This window comes from Dromiciops gliroides, chromosome 4 (assembly GCF_019393635.1).
Source record: "Dromiciops gliroides isolate mDroGli1 chromosome 4, mDroGli1.pri, whole genome shotgun sequence".
Lineage (NCBI taxonomy): Eukaryota > Metazoa > Chordata > Mammalia > Microbiotheria > Microbiotheriidae > Dromiciops > Dromiciops gliroides.
The window spans coordinates 296,529,594-296,546,934 of NC_057864.1; the positions used below are offsets into that span (position 1 = coordinate 296,529,594).

The window sequence follows — 17,341 nt, forward strand, 5'->3', positions numbered from 1 at the left end:
TTTGACCTGCAAGACAAGCAATGTTGTATAGGAGCAACCTCAAAGCTATAGAGGAGAAGAGAAAAAAGGAAATTGAATGAGAATTTATTAAGTACTACTATGTGTGAGGCACTATGCTAAGTGCTTTACAAATATTATCTCATATGAATATAACACTAAAGAAAAGAGTTGGTTTAGCACTGGTAAGCCTATTGTGATTAACTTCTGTGAGGAACAAGGGGCATCCAGTGGAACTATCAATCCTCGATCCTCTACTCAGTTAACTCAAGTAGCTTTCTACTGACTCTAGTTCTTTTTTTTTTCTTTTTTTTTTTTTTTTTTTGCGGGGCAATGGGGGTTAAGTGACTTGCCCAGGGTCACACAGCTAGTTAGTGTCAAGTGTCTGAGGCCGGATTTGAACTCAGGCACTCCTGAATCCAGGGCTGGTGCGTTATCCACTGCGCCACCTAGCCACCCCATGACAATAGTTCTTAACACACTTCACAGACTTGTCTCCAACCTAGGTTTCCAGGTTCATTGTACATTACTACCTAAATCCCATTCTAAGATCCAGCCAAATGCTCTTCTCTGTTCTTCATACATGACCCTCCATTTTCCATCTTCATTCCTTTGCTCTGGCTTTCTTCTACATATTCCCATCTCACCTGCAACCACATTGAATCCTTCTCTTCCTTCAAAGGTACAGCTCAAGCCTTTCCCAATCCTTCCAACTGCCAGTGCCCTCCCTCCCAAAATGCCATATATTTATTCTCCTGATATTTGATATTTTACTAAATTACTTACTAAATTCCCTGTTAGATTAGCTTACTGTAAGTAGTCTTATTTGTATCCCTAGTGCCCAATGCAGCACCTTGGCATATAGCAGATTCTTAATGAATGTTTGTTGATTGAGTAAATATTAAAGGGGAAAGATCTTAGAGACATTTAGTCAAAAAAGCTTAGCGTCTTAGATTTAGAGCTAGAATATACTTTAGAAATCACCTATTCCAACTCCCTCATATTACAGACAAGGAAACTAAGGCTCAGAAATGTTAAGTATGCAAGGGAACACAGAGAGTAAATGGTAGAATTAGGATTTTAATTCAGGTTCCACGCTTTGAAATTTAGCATTCTTTCTATAGTACTATGTTGTCCCTGTCCCCCCCCCCCCCACACACACACACACTGACCCCATCCGAGCTGCCTGTTTTGCAGATGAGGAAAGCAAGGCCCTGAGTGAGGCACTGACATAAAGTCTAGCTGGTGCCAAAGCCAGGTCTGGAACCCAAGACTCTGAACTTCTACTCTTGGGCTCAATCAATTATTCTGTTCTTCACCAAATTTCTTAATAGGATAATTCTTCTTGATAGTTAACTTAAGCCTCTTCTGTTGTCATTTAATCCAACTTTCTCTTCCTTCTCTTCTTGATTTGAGTACAGTTGGATAAATAATTAATTAGGGTTGGATTAGGTGATCTCTAAGGTACATTTCAGCACTAAATCTAAGCTCCCAAGCCCCTAGAATTAAGAAGTCCCTAATGTCCTTCCCCTTTAATATTCAATTAATATCCAGCAAATAAACACTTATTAAGAACCTCTTATGTGCCAGGGCATTGCACCGGGCTTTGAGAATCCTTCATGAAATTGGAGACTGGCTATGTCACCTTTTCAAAGCTTTCTTTTCTCCCTGCTAAATGATGCTAACCTATTTAGACTCTTCTGCGGATTAAGTAAAAAAGTTCATCTCTCCTAATTGTGTTTTCTAGAAGCACAATTGTTTGTTGGTTTTTGTTTTGTTGGTTTTCTTGGTGAGGCAATTGGGGTTAAGTGACTTGCCTAGGGTCACACAGCTCATAAGTGTCAAGTGTCTGAGGCCAGGTTTGAACTCAGGTCCTCCTGACTCCAAGGCTGGTGGTCTATCCACTGAGCCACCTAGCTGCCTGTAGAAGCACACTTGTGAAAAGGCTGTGACTACTTCATTGAAGGTAATCAGAGTTTCTTTACTTCAGCTTGTTAGCACCAACGGTGTGAATGATTATGAATTGCCAATATAGCAATATTCTCCCTGCAGCTCTATCTCCCCTGTCATCTGAGCTCTGCCCTACTCAGTGCTGTGGAACGGAATGGAAAGAAGCAGCCTAAGTATGACTATTTGTGCTCAGATTTCTTTTTGCCCTATTTTAAAATTTCCCTACAAGGGCTCATTTCCCTCTCTATCATTCCTTCAAGAGTAACAGACTCAAAAAGGAGAAGAAAGTCTTCACAGTGATAACACCAGATCATTTTTTTCCTTTTTTTTTGGTGTGGCGATGAGGGTTAAGTGACTTGCCCAGGGTCACACAGCTAGGAAGTGTCAAGTGTTTGAGGCTGGACTTGAACCCAGGTCCTCCTGAGTCCACGGCTTGTGCTTTATCCACTATGCCACCTAGCTGCCCCACACCAGATCATCTTCACACTAGTTTTTTCTCCACAATGAGTGTGAATATTTGAGGGGAATAGATGATCTCCTAGATAATGTGATAGAACTTCAAAAATATGGCTTCTGTTTTGCTCTCTCCTCTCTGTAGTCCCCAAACCTAATCCATTAGAGCTATAGCTAGGGTGGAATCACTGGCTTCTAGAGGGGGCATACTAGCATCCCTATTCTCAACATTTTACCTAGAGTATCACATTGCAGTGATGACCCTTTCTTAGGATTCACCTGAACCCCGTTGGAGGTAAGGACTGGACTGTCTAGAGTATGGGTCACTCCCCTCCCTTACACCTGTAGCTGAACTTTCTGTTTAGCTGCCTCCTTCCACTCTTTACACACCTGCTTTTGCTCCAGAGAAAAAAGGTTCCCAGCTCTACTATAATACATATATGTGGCTAGAGATTAAGAATGAGATATCTGTTCCCCTCCTTCCCTTCACCCTACTCTTCTGTTACACATGGTATCTATCATCCTTATATTTTCCCTAGTGAAAGACTCTTTGTCCTCAACCAAGTCTTGGCAGTATATCATATGTTCTCTGGACTCTGCTGGGAAATGAGAAATTTTAGTCTATTTGGGGGTCTTATGTCGTTTTCCTTTCCACAAGGCTATATTATCTCACCTTATGGCAGAGCATTTTTAGAGCCTTCAAATAAAAGACAAATTAACACCTTAATGAGTATTATGAAATATCTATAGAGTGCAGTAAGCATCCCAACTACTGGGCCTGCCCCCCCCAAGCCCCCTGAAAAATTGCTAGCAGAAATTTAATTATTTAGTACAAGCAGATATAGTTCCCCACCTTTATTAACTTTCAAACTAAACTGGCAGCTATTGTTTTAGAGTTTTCCCATGAAGTTTTCCCATAAGGAAAACTGGGGGTACAGTGCATGTCGAATGGTTATTACCCTCGTAGTCCAAGCTATTCAACATAACTTCCTAATTTACAGGAGGAACCTGGCGTAGCAGATAAATAGGCTTGGGTTCATATCACACCTCTGGCATTTACCAGTTTTAAAACCATAAGCAAGTCATTTGGGCTCTCTGAGCCTTAGGTTCATCTATAAAATGGGGATAATAATGCCCACGGTACCTACCTCACAAGGTTGTTGTGAGGCTCAAGTGAGATGAAGTATGTAAAAGAACTTTGCCAACCTTAAAGTGCTATATAAATGTAAATAAGTATTATTCCCAGGAAGTAACACACACAGCAGGATGATTTGGCTGAATGTGTCCTTTAAATTTTACTAGACAATACATAGCCAAGCAGGGGGAAAAATTTAGGCAGTTTTTGAGTATCACATCATGCTCACTCCTACAAAAACCTACCCCAAAGCATCTTAGAAACATTATAATCACAAATGGGAGCCAAAAGCTGGTGTGCGTTTAATCCTCCACCTCCTATCCCCAGTGGATTTTCACTTCTAACGTGTGGCTTAAAACAAGTTATACAATAAATGTAGAGTCTGTTCTAAAATCACAAAGAGAAACTATCACAGAGGTTGCTTTTCATCATTTCTGGAAAGCAAACATGTGTTAGTTCTGCCAAGTTTTCTTAGTAGACGTACTTTGTAGGCTAAACTATTCCAAAATGCAGATGTGTAAACATCCTGTGGATGCACTGTTAAGCCTTTCCCAGCATTGTCTGTGCTGACAGGACTGTCTTCTCATAGGAAAATCGGGAAGCATATTGTGAGCAGGTAAGAGCAAAAATAGCAATAAGCAATATTAACATTGTGATCCAAACCGAAATGGGGCATCAGTAGCAGGGAACCTAGGAAAGGCAGCAGGGAAGGTCAAAAGGACTAGGATGCCTGGTGCTTGGGAGGGCCCATTTTGCTCCATCTTTACATTACAGTATTAAACAAATGCCCAGTGAGGCAAAGGTTCCATGTTTTGGAATGTCCTTGTTTTTGAAAGTTTTGGGTAGCAACTTTACCAAAGTGGGGGTGGGGAAATACCTCTTTTAGACAAGCACAAGAATCAGTAATCTAAAGATGAGGATCTCCTGGGGAAATCCTATTTTAAAGTCCCATTTCTTAAACATTCATATCTCTCTGATCTTCTTTGACCTCTCTTCTCCCAACAACAGGACTCTCCCAACACAACATGGCTCCATTATGGGCCCTTTCCTACAATAACATTTTGAGTTTATACCTTAAGAATCCAAGAGCAACAGGCCACAGGGGCCTGACAAGAACAAAAGTGTGGAACATAGAAAGCCATCCATCACTACTATAAACAATTCAAGTCAGAGTCCTGCCAATGACAAGAAATCTGGCATGGGAAAGAGCAATCAATGTCTTTACCACTGAAGCATCATGAGTTATGTGTTAAAAAGTGATTAACTTTCCCCTTCCCCCCTTTTAAAATATGAAAAAGAGTTCTCTGGTTGATTCATTTTTTAATTCCTACATTTTACAAATTAAAAAAGAAAATTCCAGATTTGTAACTTTGAGGTTGTTGTAATCTCGTAAAGTTCACCCAAATGGTTCAAAAATTAAGACAAAAGCGCAGCCTGTGTGAGACCTTGTATGCTAAGCTACTGTTAGCCTTGAGCTCACTTTTTGTTATATACACTGAAATGACCAGCATCTACTTAAATATGATTAATCACATCAGAATGACATCTGGTTTTTGCATCCACACCCAGTTTCATGCGTATTAAAGCATGCTTTAAAAGAATGAAAAGGAAAATGAGATAAACATGGGTAAAAATGATAAAAGAAAAAGAAAATCCACTTCTCCATACTACAAAGACTCCTGAGACTGGATCTACACTCATGAACAAAGACTTCACTGTGACTTGAGGAGAAAATCAGAATTCAACTAAGCAGCATATGAAGTTTCGCACAATGGAAAGAGTCCTGGATTTGGAGTAGGAGGACCTGGGTTCAAATCTTGGCTTTGCCACTTACTACCTGTGTGGCCTTGGCAAATCACTTAACCTCTCTGGGTCTCAGTTGCCTCACTTGTAAAAGGAAGGATTTGGACCAGCCAATGTCTAAGGTTCCTTCTAGTACTCAATCATTGGTCCTATGATTCTTTTCTTGGCATCTCATTGGAATACAGCAGCAACCCTTTTGAGCCATTCATTATGATCTCGGTTGGCTTTCAGGATGGCTATCTGGACACTACAGTCATACTGCATATGATTTAAATACACTGCTTTTTTTACTTGATCACAGTATTATTATCACTAAATCAATGGTTTTCAGAGTGTTCTCTATGAAACTTAGGGAATCTTTTGGAGATTGACAGGAAGTCTTCCCTCTCCCCCCCAAAATAAATTCCATAACAGTAACAGTTCTATTTATTATGCCTCTGTCATTTCTTTTTATTGTATTTTATATTTCATAGGAGATTATTCTTTGAAATTAATTTAGGGAAGATTTTTCTTTTTAAATTTTAGTTAACAATGACTTTTTTTGAGGCACATATGGCAAACCAAGAGTTCCTTAGAAGTAGAGGAAATTATCCATAGGTGTAATTACACATTGTTTTATATGACACACTTTTTTTCAGAAAATAAAAACAGTAGAGATAAATTAATACTAAAATAGGACTGTTGGGAATCACAGACTGGTGGGGTTGGCTGTCTAGTCTATTCCCTCATTTTGCAGCTGATGAAACAAAGGACAGAGAAGTCAAGTGATATTTCCAAGGTCTCACAGTTGATGACAAAGCTAGGACTACAAACCAGGTCTTCTAACACACAGTCCAGTGCTATTTCTAGTGCACCATGCTGCAAGCATAGTTTCTACTATAAGTTATCTCCCCTGCACAGAGACAAAGGTACACAATCAGTAAGACATGTAATGATTAGTTCATTATTTGGTAAATGGTGTATTCACAACTTAAATTAGTACATGTAAACAGTTGCCACTAACAGACAGGAGGTAGATTTTCATGGTAGCCATAATAGCTGCACAACATACCCCCTTAGCCACTGCCCTCAGCCCTTCCCCCCTCCAAGAGAGGTAGTGCTGCGGGCTGAAGATTTCTTCAGTTCTATTTTCATAGACTGAGTCTCTGCTCGAGGCTCGAATTTGGTCAGATTTCCTGCTCCTGGGGCTGCCACTACTGCCTTTCCTGCTTTCATACCTTTTGACATAGGAATACGGGTGGGTGTAGGCCGCTGAGATGACCCATCTTGTCCTGACTGTGAAAGAAAAAAAAGAAACAGATGTAAAGTTGGTTTGGGTGACTTTTCTATGAGTATATACATCAAAACCTAGAGTTTTATTATGTAGGAATATACCCAGGGAATATCTCATCAGATTTTATCTAGAATGAGATTTTATATAATTATGTAAAGCATTATTATATGTATATTTATATATCATATTTTACATATACTGGAAAGTAGAGCATTGCTATTATGTTGTTATTATACAAATAAGGAAACTGAGGCTCTGAAAATATAAATGATCTACCCACAATTAAACAAGAATTAAGCAGCACAACCAGGATAAAACTACAAGATCCCCTGCGTCTAGTGTTCTTCCCTCTCTACCATAATATTCCCTAGATGTAATAGGGAATAAAATACTGGTTTTAGATTCAGAAAGAGCTGAGTTCACATTTAACCTCTGGTACCCTAGGTAAGTCATTTCACTTTGATAAGCCTCAGTTTCCTCATCTATAAAATGAGCACAATAATGCCAGTTATACTTACCTCTCAAGGTTGTCATAAGACTTAAATGAGGTTTCTATATCACCAAGCATTTTCCAAATTTTATTGCTATTTGGGATCATGTATCTAGCATTGAAAGGGACAAGAGACCATCTAGTCCAAATCCCTCAGTTTTTAAATGAGGAAACTGAGGCTCAAGGAGATTAAATGATGTGGCAAAGATCACATAGCAACAGATGTAGGATTTGAACCCAGGTCCTCTGATTCCAAAGCCAATGCTTTTTCCACTGTACCTACAAGGGTTCCTCTATAGAAATATCATTTATTATTTATTACCTCTAATTCCAAAGAACTATCCCAACTTTCTTTTGTCTATGGTGGAAGCTTATGAAGCTATCATTTGGGGCATGGTAGTCTTTTACTTCTTCTTCTTTTTTTTCTTTTGTGAGGCAATTGGAGTTAAGTGACTTGCCCAGGGACACACAGCTAGTAAATGTTAAGTGTCTGAGGCCGGATTTGAATTCAGGTCCTCCTGAATCCAGGGCTGGTGCTCTATCCACTGCATCACCTAGCTGCCCCTTAGTCTTTTACTTTTGTTTGTTTTTTTGGTGAGGCAACTGGGGTTAAGTCACTTACCCAAAGTCACACAGCTAGTAAGTGTTAGGTGTCTGAAACCAGATTTGAACTCAGGTCCCTCCTGAATCCAGGGCCAGTGCTTTATCCACTGCACTACCTAGCTGCCCCTATTTGTTTTTTGTTTGTTTGGGTTTTTTTGGTGATACTCTTTTACTTCTACAAAGGATCTTGATGCAGTGTTGAAACAAGTTTTTTTTTTTCCCTAAGCAAGCTTTGAAAATTATATTTCCCTTTGTATCATGTTCTGGAAAGCCTTCACCAACATGTGCAATTTACCGTATCACAAAACAAATACATACTATGGAAACAGAAATTTTCTGGCATTCAAAATATATCCATTTATACTTTTTAAAGTAATATTCAAATATATTTTACCCCAGATTCCCCTTTCTTCAGATGTGCCATGCCCTAGGTGACTACCTACCTCTCTTTCCTGCCCCTCAATTCATATCTATTTCATTGAAATTCTATTTGTTATACTGCAGAGTTCTTTATTGTGTTATAGACCCCTCTATCAGTATAGTGAAGACTATGAACCTCTTCTCAGAATATTTTAAAATTGTCCCAATTTCTCCTCTATATCTTGTTTATACTTTTTTTTTTTGCATCTTGTTCCTCCATTAGTGCATTGAAAGGAGGGACTATTTTTTGCCTTTTTTTGTATCCTCAAACCTTAGCATAATGCCTGGCACATAGTAGGTGCTTAATAAATGTATGTTGACTGACTTGAATGGCTAAATGCATATATATGTATATATAGGATATCAAACCAATTACATTGAAATGAAGATGTAAACCACCCCCCACCCACTATACAAGTTTATAGACCCAAGTTAACTGAATACTCTGCAAAGATATCTTAGGGATCTATGGCCCTAAGGATAAGAACCCTTGTTTTTAAGGGGATTTTGCCTATAATCCAAATGATGTGGCTGATAAGAAAACTATGTAGCTCTATTACAAATACCAATGTCTATAGTAGAGAAATTGCCTTCCAAAATCCAAAGCATTTTGAGCGCTCTTCTGTCTTTAAGAATCTTAGATGTGGGAAGTAAGTCTCTTATTTTCTCTGTGCTTTTGCACTTTTCTGGGGAAGTAGCTGGCTAATTAACCTGATAGGTCTTTCCAACCACCATCACTTAAAATTCTTCGTTTCTTTGCACCAATCATCAAAAAGAGAAAGAAAGCTTCTCAGCTTGCTTAGCTCTTGGCTCCCCGTGGCTGCCTGTGCTAAGAGTCAGACAAGATAGCATTCCAAGGCTTGAGAAGGATGGGGAACCTGGAATGCTATTTGTTTCCAAAAGAGAAGCTTTTGTATAGCCCAAAGCTGTCATTAGAAGGCTATTAGTAGCTAACATTTTTAAAGAAGAATCTGAAGGTATGTGTACCATATAAGAATAATATCTATTGAAGTTGCACACAGATTATATAGCTAAAACAACCAGCTTCTAGTCTTCCTTAAAAGGAGGCTGAAAGAACACTGTGCCCATTGTTTAAAAGTTCCAGATTCACCAAGTTTTCCTCATACTTACATTTGCAATTGGTTACATCAAATGCCCTAGAACAATAATGTCAAACTCATATAGAAAGGGGGAAGCACTAAAGTATTTTTAAGGAACCCCATGAGCTACATATTGACTTAGTAAACCACCTATTAACACTATCTATGTTCTATTGTATTTTTAAAATTTTGTTAACTTTTTTCCGGGGTGGGGGGGGCGGCAATGAGAGTTAAGTGACTTGACACAGCTAGTAAGTAAGTGTCAAGTGTCTGAGGTCGGATTTGAATTCAGGTCCTCCTGAATCCAGGGCCAGTGCTTTATCCACTGCACCACCTAGCTGCCTCCTTCCAATTACATTTTAATCTGATTCAGACTTCACTCTGGAGTATTGTGGGCAATGTTTGATAACCCTACCCTAGATGACTTGTAAGGTCCCAGCCCTGGATCTAGTTCTAGCTGTTAAACATTCTTATTTCTAACTAGTTCACATATATTTAATAGAGGCAATGGCACCAGGAACAAGAGGCTTATTTAAACATTGGAGTGGAAGGGTTTATAGAATGAGTCAACACCTTCAGGAACTCAAAGTGTGGAAACTCCCTGAAGAGATACAGATTGGTAACTTAAAATTTCTGAGAGTGGGCTGGGGTATTAGAAAATGTAAATGATTTGCCCATGGTCACACACTATTATATGTCAGAGGAGAACAGCCTCAGATTTTCCTTTATCCATTTACCTACTATGCCATGGTACATTAACAACACATAGTAGAAAACCAAGGTGAACACAATTGGAAAAATTCTTGTTTGAGACATTTCATGCATGGAATACTGCATTTGAAATGTACTTCTAAAGGTGAATTTGCTGATTTACCAATTAGGGGCAGCTAGGTGGTACAGTGGATAGAGCACCAGATTTAGAGTCAAGAGGACCCGAGTTCAAATCCAGTCTCAAATACTTACTAGCTATGTGACCCTTAATTGGGGCAAGTCCCTTAACCCCAATTGCCTCCAAAAAAATCTAAAAAATCCAAAAAATCCAAAAAATCCAAAAAAATGTAATTCTAGAGTGTGTGTTTGTAACTAAACCCAAGTCCTATTACAAATACCAATGTCTATAGTAGAGAAATTGCCTTCCAAAATCCAAAACATTTTGAATGCTCTTCTGTCTTTAAGAATGTAAGATGTGGGAAGTAAGTCTCTTATTTTCTCTGTGCTTTTGTACTTTTCTGGGGAAGTAGCTGGCTAGTTTACCTGATAGGTCTTCCCAACCACCACCATTTAGAATTCTTCATTTCTTTCCACCAAACATAGCAAAGAGCATGTGATAATTGAACTTCAATTTCTCTTCCTCTACACTTCTCTAAAGGTCATGTAAAAAGCAATTCCAAACAGTAGAATGAATATTATTCTTTTTTTAAAAAGGAGGTTAAGCTATTTGATATGGGCGTATTTAAGAGCTTCTTCACTCCTCCCATTCCCCACTCCTCCCATTCCCCCCTCCTCCCCAGATAAACCCCAATGAATATCCTGGAAACCTATTCTACTTACCATTGACTGGGTTCCCCTGGTGGATGATGTGGTAGCAGGTGTTATAGTGATGGTGCTTGTCACTTTGCTTGCTCCAGGCCTTGAGGAGAGGTTGTTCCTAGGAGAACGAAGGACGGTGCCAGTGGCGACCTCTTTTTCAGCTGTCACATTGACTGGTCTAACGGTAATGAGTGGACTTGCCCCTTCAGCACTTGCTCCAGGGGATCGTTTAAATTGGGAACCCAAGTGAATGTGAATTTTGTTGTCCTCTGTGGTTATGATGTTGGCGTTGGAGTTGAATTTTCGTACTGGAGTTGGGACATTCTGTTTTTCTGGAGTTACTTTGAAGACAGTCCTTCCTATGGGCATTTCCTTTGATTCTGGAGATACAGAGATCTCTGCAGGTGCTGCAGATGTTGATACTGTCATTATCTGAATGGGGGATGTGGGTCTCTCCATAAAAGCTCCTCTGCCACCTTCAGGGGCCTTCTCTCTTGAGAATGTAGTTATCGTTACTGGTGACATGGCACGTTCTGGCCCCAATGTTGCATCACTCCCTTTTGATTTCTGAGACATGACATTTGGTGAGGGAATAATGGTGATCCGTGGTTTTTGGTTCCCTAATGTAGGAATGACGGTGGTACTAGAAAAAAATTCTTCAGATGTTGGACTAGTTATCTCCAAAGTAGCCGTGCTGTTTTCATGATCAGGAGTCACCCGAATATGAAGAGGCTGGCCCTGCTTTGGGGAAAGAACGACCTCTCCTGGATGTCCTGGACTAGAATTGGCCCGAGGCCCTTTCTCTGGAGGTGTTGGGGGGCCATTTTCCCTTTTTCTCATCCATGGGATCCAAGATTTCCTCATCGTCAGCTCATTTGCTGCTGGAGGATACCTGTCCAGTACAGATGATCGCTCCATGGGCTTCTTTAGCCCCACCTGCCGAAGATTGCTCATAATATGATTTTCCTCTTGGAAAGATTTTCTTATAAACACAGCTGGGGTTTCTTCCTCTGCAGCTTCATTGCTTACTACATCTGTCTGCACACCAGTAGACGCCACAGGAATATCTACCATCCTTCTTCCATTTACACTTGGCCTTAGAGCTCGGCTGTAGCGCTTAGAGAGCTCTAACTCTTTTGTCAAGTTCAGGACTTCCTGTCCCATGTTTCGATTCTTGTTTTCTTCTTCCATAAATCTTTGCTGAAGAACTGAGTAGTCCACCTGCAGCTGAGAAAGCTGGTCTTCTTTGTTCATTAACTCATGAATCTTCTCTTTCAGGGCTTGTACTTCAGCCTTCAAGTCTCGGCTCTTGGCCTCTTCTAACCGGAATCTGTGTCTTAGCTCAGCCTCCTGACTTACAGCCTCACCTTTCTCAATTGCTTTATTTTTTGCAATCTGGTGCTTTATCTCCTCCAGTTGTTGAGAGAGAAAGTTAGCCTTATCCTGCTCAGTTCTGAATTTTTGCTCCAGCTGATCATACTCATCCTCTGTCTTCATTAAGTCTCCTTCAACTACTTCTAGTTGTTGGAGACGCTTTTTCAGTCTTTCTATTTCCAGTGTTAATTCTTTAATCTTGTTATCTTCTGGGCAGGTAAGTTCAGGTCCTTTTCGGGATCTGCTTCTGGTTATTTCTCGCTCCACTTCCTCTATGCCATCCAGCCTCTTCTTTAATCGGTCAACACTACAACTCAGCTCTGAGGACTTTTCTTCCTCACTTTTCAATCTGCCCATTAACTCATCCCTCTCTTTTGTCAAGCTATATACCTTTTCCTCCATTTCAGACTTAAGTTTTAAAAGCTTCTTACTTTCATCAATTAGTTTCTCAGTCACATCCATAACCTTCCCTTGCTCTACCTTGAAATTTTTATTGAGCCCATCAACTTTTCTTTCTTCTTGTTTTATTTTTTCCATCATATTTTTCCTTTCATCAACCAGCATCACAGTAAATGACTTCAGCTTCGTCAGATCATCCTTTAAACTCATTTCGGCCTTTTCTAACCGGCTTTCAGAAGATTCAAGGTCTTTAACTCGACTCTTTACCACTTCCAATTCATTTATCAGGTCTTTGGTTAAGTTCTTCTCTTTTTCCAGATTCAAGTGCAGCTGCGTGCATTCTGATTTGCTCTTGCTAAAAGCCTCTTCCAGCTTCTCCAGTTCAGCCATTCTCTTCTGTAACTTCTCAACTTCTAACCTGAGCTCCTTGCTATGGTGTTCTTCTTCTTGCAGCTTCTTCTTCAATTCTCGACACTGTGATTCTGTTTTGGTGATCTCCTCATCTTTGCCCTCCATTTCCAACACACGCTTCCGGAGGTTTTCCACCTCTACCATAAGGCTGGAGTTCCCACATTCCCCTTTGGCTATTTTATCTCTTAACTCTTGAAGTTCTTCCTCAGCCTTTTGGAGGTTCTTGTTGGTTTCTTCCAGTTCCTCAATTCTCCTGGTTAAACCTACCAGCTTAAGCCGAAGCTGCCTGTTGTGTGATTCCTGATTAGCCAATTTAGCATTCATCTCCTCATGCTCTTGAGAGAACCTTGAAGACTTATGTTCAAAGTCTACTTCTAACTTAAGCAGCTTTTGTCTATCTTCTTTGGATTTTGAAGTAATAGCTTTCAATTTCTCCTCCTCTTCCTTTAGTTTCTGTGTAAGGTCTTGCACCTTCTGGCTTTGCAGACCAAGTTGTTCGATGTGCATTTGTCTTTCATCTACAAGCATGAGGGCAAATGATTTGAGTTTCACCAGTTCATCTCTCAGTTTATTGAGCCTCTTGGTGTTTTCTTTCTCTTTGCGAGCTTGGTAGATCTTCTCCTGCTCAAGAAGTTTTTTTAACCTGAAATATAAAACACAATCATGCATTAACATACTGATCAACACTGATGTTTGAGTCCTAGAATAAAATTAAAACTAAAATCTTCAACTTAATGAATTATCTCTTATCCACAACTGTATGTGGTATGCCACATCAAACAGGATAAGGGTAGAAAACTGAGTTTATAAAGAGCCCTTCCCCACTCCTTTTTACACTAGGCTAATCAATGACTTTGTACTCCTTCCTCATTACATAATTTTACTTTGATAGAGAAGGTTGAGAGAAAATCAAGGGCTTTTCCAAATAAAAAAGTTTTCAATCTCAAGAATTACTGCTCTGAGATAGCCTTTCTTCTTTATATGATATAGAAAGCAGAGTCCTTTAGGGTAAGAACTTAATTTCTTTTTGTCTTTGTATCCTTGGCTCCTAGGGCATCTTTTCACACAAGGAGACACTTGACAAATCCTTTTTGATTCATCCATTTGTTCAAACATCTCTCAAAGTGAAAATGGCATATAATTGCCTATTTATGGTTAATTAGCTTTTTACCTAATCAGTCATAGCCATTTTGAGAATTTACTTTAATATATCCATAAAAGCATTGAAGTTAATATGATGATTAACATGTACGCCATATGTTAATATGAAAATGTCTCTGTAGTCATTTAATGTGTTTATAGTGAAGTTATAAACAACCAATAAAATGTGTTTATTTAGGTACATTTTGTTCTTTCCATAGTTACAGACTCCATAAACATTTTCTTCACCTAATTTGTTTTTAGTAGTTTATTAAACATTTTTACTAGATGAGCTGTTAATAAAGTAAATGCAATTATAATAGATTTCACATTGCATCATGAAATGACTGGATGAACCTATAGAAATGATTTATAGCAGCTTTATGATAGAACCATGTCAGATTAGTGTTGAAACAACAATTTTGATGATTTCACCACAATGTAATCTCTATAATGTGTTTTTATAAGCCAAATTAATGTTCTTTCAAGAGCTATATAAACATGTACATAGGACCTGTGTGACTTTGGAAAGATCACTTAAAGCTCTCTGGGCCCCAGTTTCTTGAACTATAAAATGATCACAGACTAATATTAACTAGATCAGTGGTGTCAAACTCCAATAGAAGCAGATCCTTGTGGGATACATATTGGTTTAGAAACCACAAATTAACATTATTTATGTTGTTACATTTTTATTTATTTTGTTAAACATTTCCTAATTACATTTTAATCTGGTTCCCAGAAGTTTTGTCGGTACTGACAGAGCTGAGAGATTGACATCTCTTAATGAAAAGTCTGTTCCATCTCTAAATCTGTGATCCTAGGATCATAGAGTTGGAAGTTCTTTTACAGATAAAGTTATTCCAGCCACATCTTTTTATGTGACAAAACAAAAACCTAGAAACATTAAGTGACTTGTCCAAGATTATACAAGTCATCATCTTGGTAGTAGGAAATGATTGCCAAAGAACCTCTTGCAAGCTTGATTGACTTAACCAAACATCTAACATTTGTTAGGCACATGTGACATGCCAGGCACTGCACTAGGTGCTGTCCATATAAATACAAAGATTGAAACAATCCCTACTCTCAAGGAGCAACCACTCAAATAGGATTTAGTAGTAGCTAAAATAGCTGACACACCTTGTACATAGTTTGAAGGAAATGACAAATTTCACTTAGAAGTTAATAGAAAATAAAGATGTGGGGCAGCTAGGTGGCATAGTGGATAGAGCACCGGTCCTGGACTCAGGAGTACCTGAGTTCAAATCCGGCCTCAGACACTTAACACTTACTAGCTGTGTGACCCTGGGCAAGTCACTTAACCCCAATTGCCTCACTAAAAAACAAAAAAACAAAACAAAAGAAAATAAAGATGTATTTTTTCCCTATCCCATTTCAAAGACTTCATGAAATCTATGGTATGTGGACCTCCAGGTTAAGAACTTCTGTGCTAAAATGAAGGTTTAAATACCTTTAAAATAAAAGTGAAGTGTACTTCATTTTATAAAAACTTGGTCATTTCTATCTCTATACTCTTGTACATGCAATTCCTCCTCTCAAATGTGTGTGCGTGTGTGTGTGTGTGTGTGTGTGTGTGTGTTCACCTCTAGCAGTCAAGTCTCTTCCTTCAAAAGTGTTTGAGTCACTGAATGAAGCCTTCCCTTCTTAGCCCCTCTTAGGTGGATGTAGTCATTGTAAATACACCCCAATATCCTTTTAGCAATCATGTTTCTAATTCCATTCAATAATAGTAGAATCTAGAATCATAGAATGTTAGGGCCCTTGGAAATCATCCAGTTCAACCCCCTCCTGCATGAGAGGGGATGATTAAGAGTTCTGTTTTGGACATGCTGAGATTTAGGTGATAGTAGTAGGCCACATGTGTGGGAATATTTAATAACTAGCATTTGTTCAGGGTTGAAAATACAGATTTGTGAGTCATTTATATAGAAGTGGTAGTTGGGAATGGGATTTCTAAGTAATTAAGGAGAGCTCTAGAAGAGCAGAGAACCAAACCTTGGGGAATACTTACTATGGTGGGGAAGAGAGGAAAAGGACCCTGCAGAAGAGACAGAGGAGAAACCATCAGAGAATTATGAACAGAACCAGGAGAGTATAGTGCCAGAAAGGTGAGGGAAGAGAGTTTCGAAATGGAAGATCGCCAAAATCAAATGGTGCCCAGATTTACAGTTTGAAGGGACCTTAGAAGCATTCCAGTCCAATACCCCCATTTTACAGATGAGGAAACTGAGGACAAGTGACTTATCTGATTACATGGTAGGTTTGAACCCCAGCTTTGTCACTTGCTACCTCTGAGACTGAGGTCCAGTTACTTTATCTTTCTAGGTTTCAAATTCCTCATCTATAAAATCATCAGAATGAGCTTGGACTGTTTGATATCTAAGGTGCCTTCTAGCTCTAAATCTATGATCCTAATATCGAAGACACGATACAAGCCTTGGTCCTCTGACAATAAATCCTGGCCTTTTCCCCCTCATAGTTCAATGATTCTACAAATTCTCCTCCCCTTCGTGTGCAATATGTCTCCCTTCCACAAGAATTCTTATTTCTGTTCTGTGGAAGTTCACAGTAACTAAGGCCTCCTATATGTTGCAAGATTTGGTGTTGAAAGTGATAAGTTTAAGAGTGTCTTTGATCTACAAAGAGGCCACACACTGCTGATGAGGAGGTCTTTTCTAAGGGTGTGTCCAGCATTATTCCCTTAGCTTTAAATATTATCACAGTTTTTCCTTAGACTGTGTTCACATTCCTTATTCTTTTTTTTAAATGGTGTTAACTGTTATAAAACCATAACTGAAAATGGTAAACTTTGTCCTTTTTTTTGTTGAGGAATTTTCATGTTTTGTTTCCTGATGACCATAAATGTGAGTTAGAAATTGCTTTACTTAGAGGATATGTAGCTAGGAGGGCCAATCTCTACAAACAATTTATTGTAAAATTATAAAGGTGTTGTTGACAGATTTCGGCTAATGCAGAATTAAGTTTGTTTTCTTCCATAGTTAAAAACAAATCACAAGTTGTTTAGACAGTACCCAATCACTGGGCACTTGTTTCAAGTTTCAAATTCTCTGATACTACAAAAAGTGTTGCTAGAGATATTCTGGTGTATATGGGGTGTTTGGTTTTGCCACTGACCTCAGCTCCCACATTTCAGAGCCAGTTCCTTGATCCCAAGTAAAGTTCTGAAACTCTGCTCCAAGGGACCCAGACACTCAACCCAGCCTGCTTGAACTCTGAAC

The 17,341-nt window shown here is 39.0% G+C and overlaps 1 protein-coding gene across 5 annotated transcripts in view; it reads right to left on the minus strand.

Annotated features, from left to right (window-relative positions):
* The window catches only part of FILIP1 (filamin A interacting protein 1), a 280,061-nt gene that overhangs the window by 18,909 nt on the left and 243,811 nt on the right, over window positions 1-17,341 (minus strand). For 3 of the 5 annotated variants that reach the window (XM_044001799.1, XM_044001802.1, XM_044001803.1), the window contains 2 exons: window positions 10,776-13,581; window positions 346-6,613 (listed from right to left, as the gene is read on the minus strand). In XM_044001799.1, coding sequence (XP_043857734.1) covers window positions 6,407-6,613; window positions 10,776-13,581 — 3,013 coding nt within the window. In that variant the 3' untranslated portion in view covers window positions 346-6,406. Of the gene's footprint in view, window positions 1-345; window positions 6,614-10,775; window positions 13,582-17,341 lie in introns of those variants that run through there. The other 2 variants (XM_044001801.1, XM_044001800.1) reach the window with 2 other exon arrangements.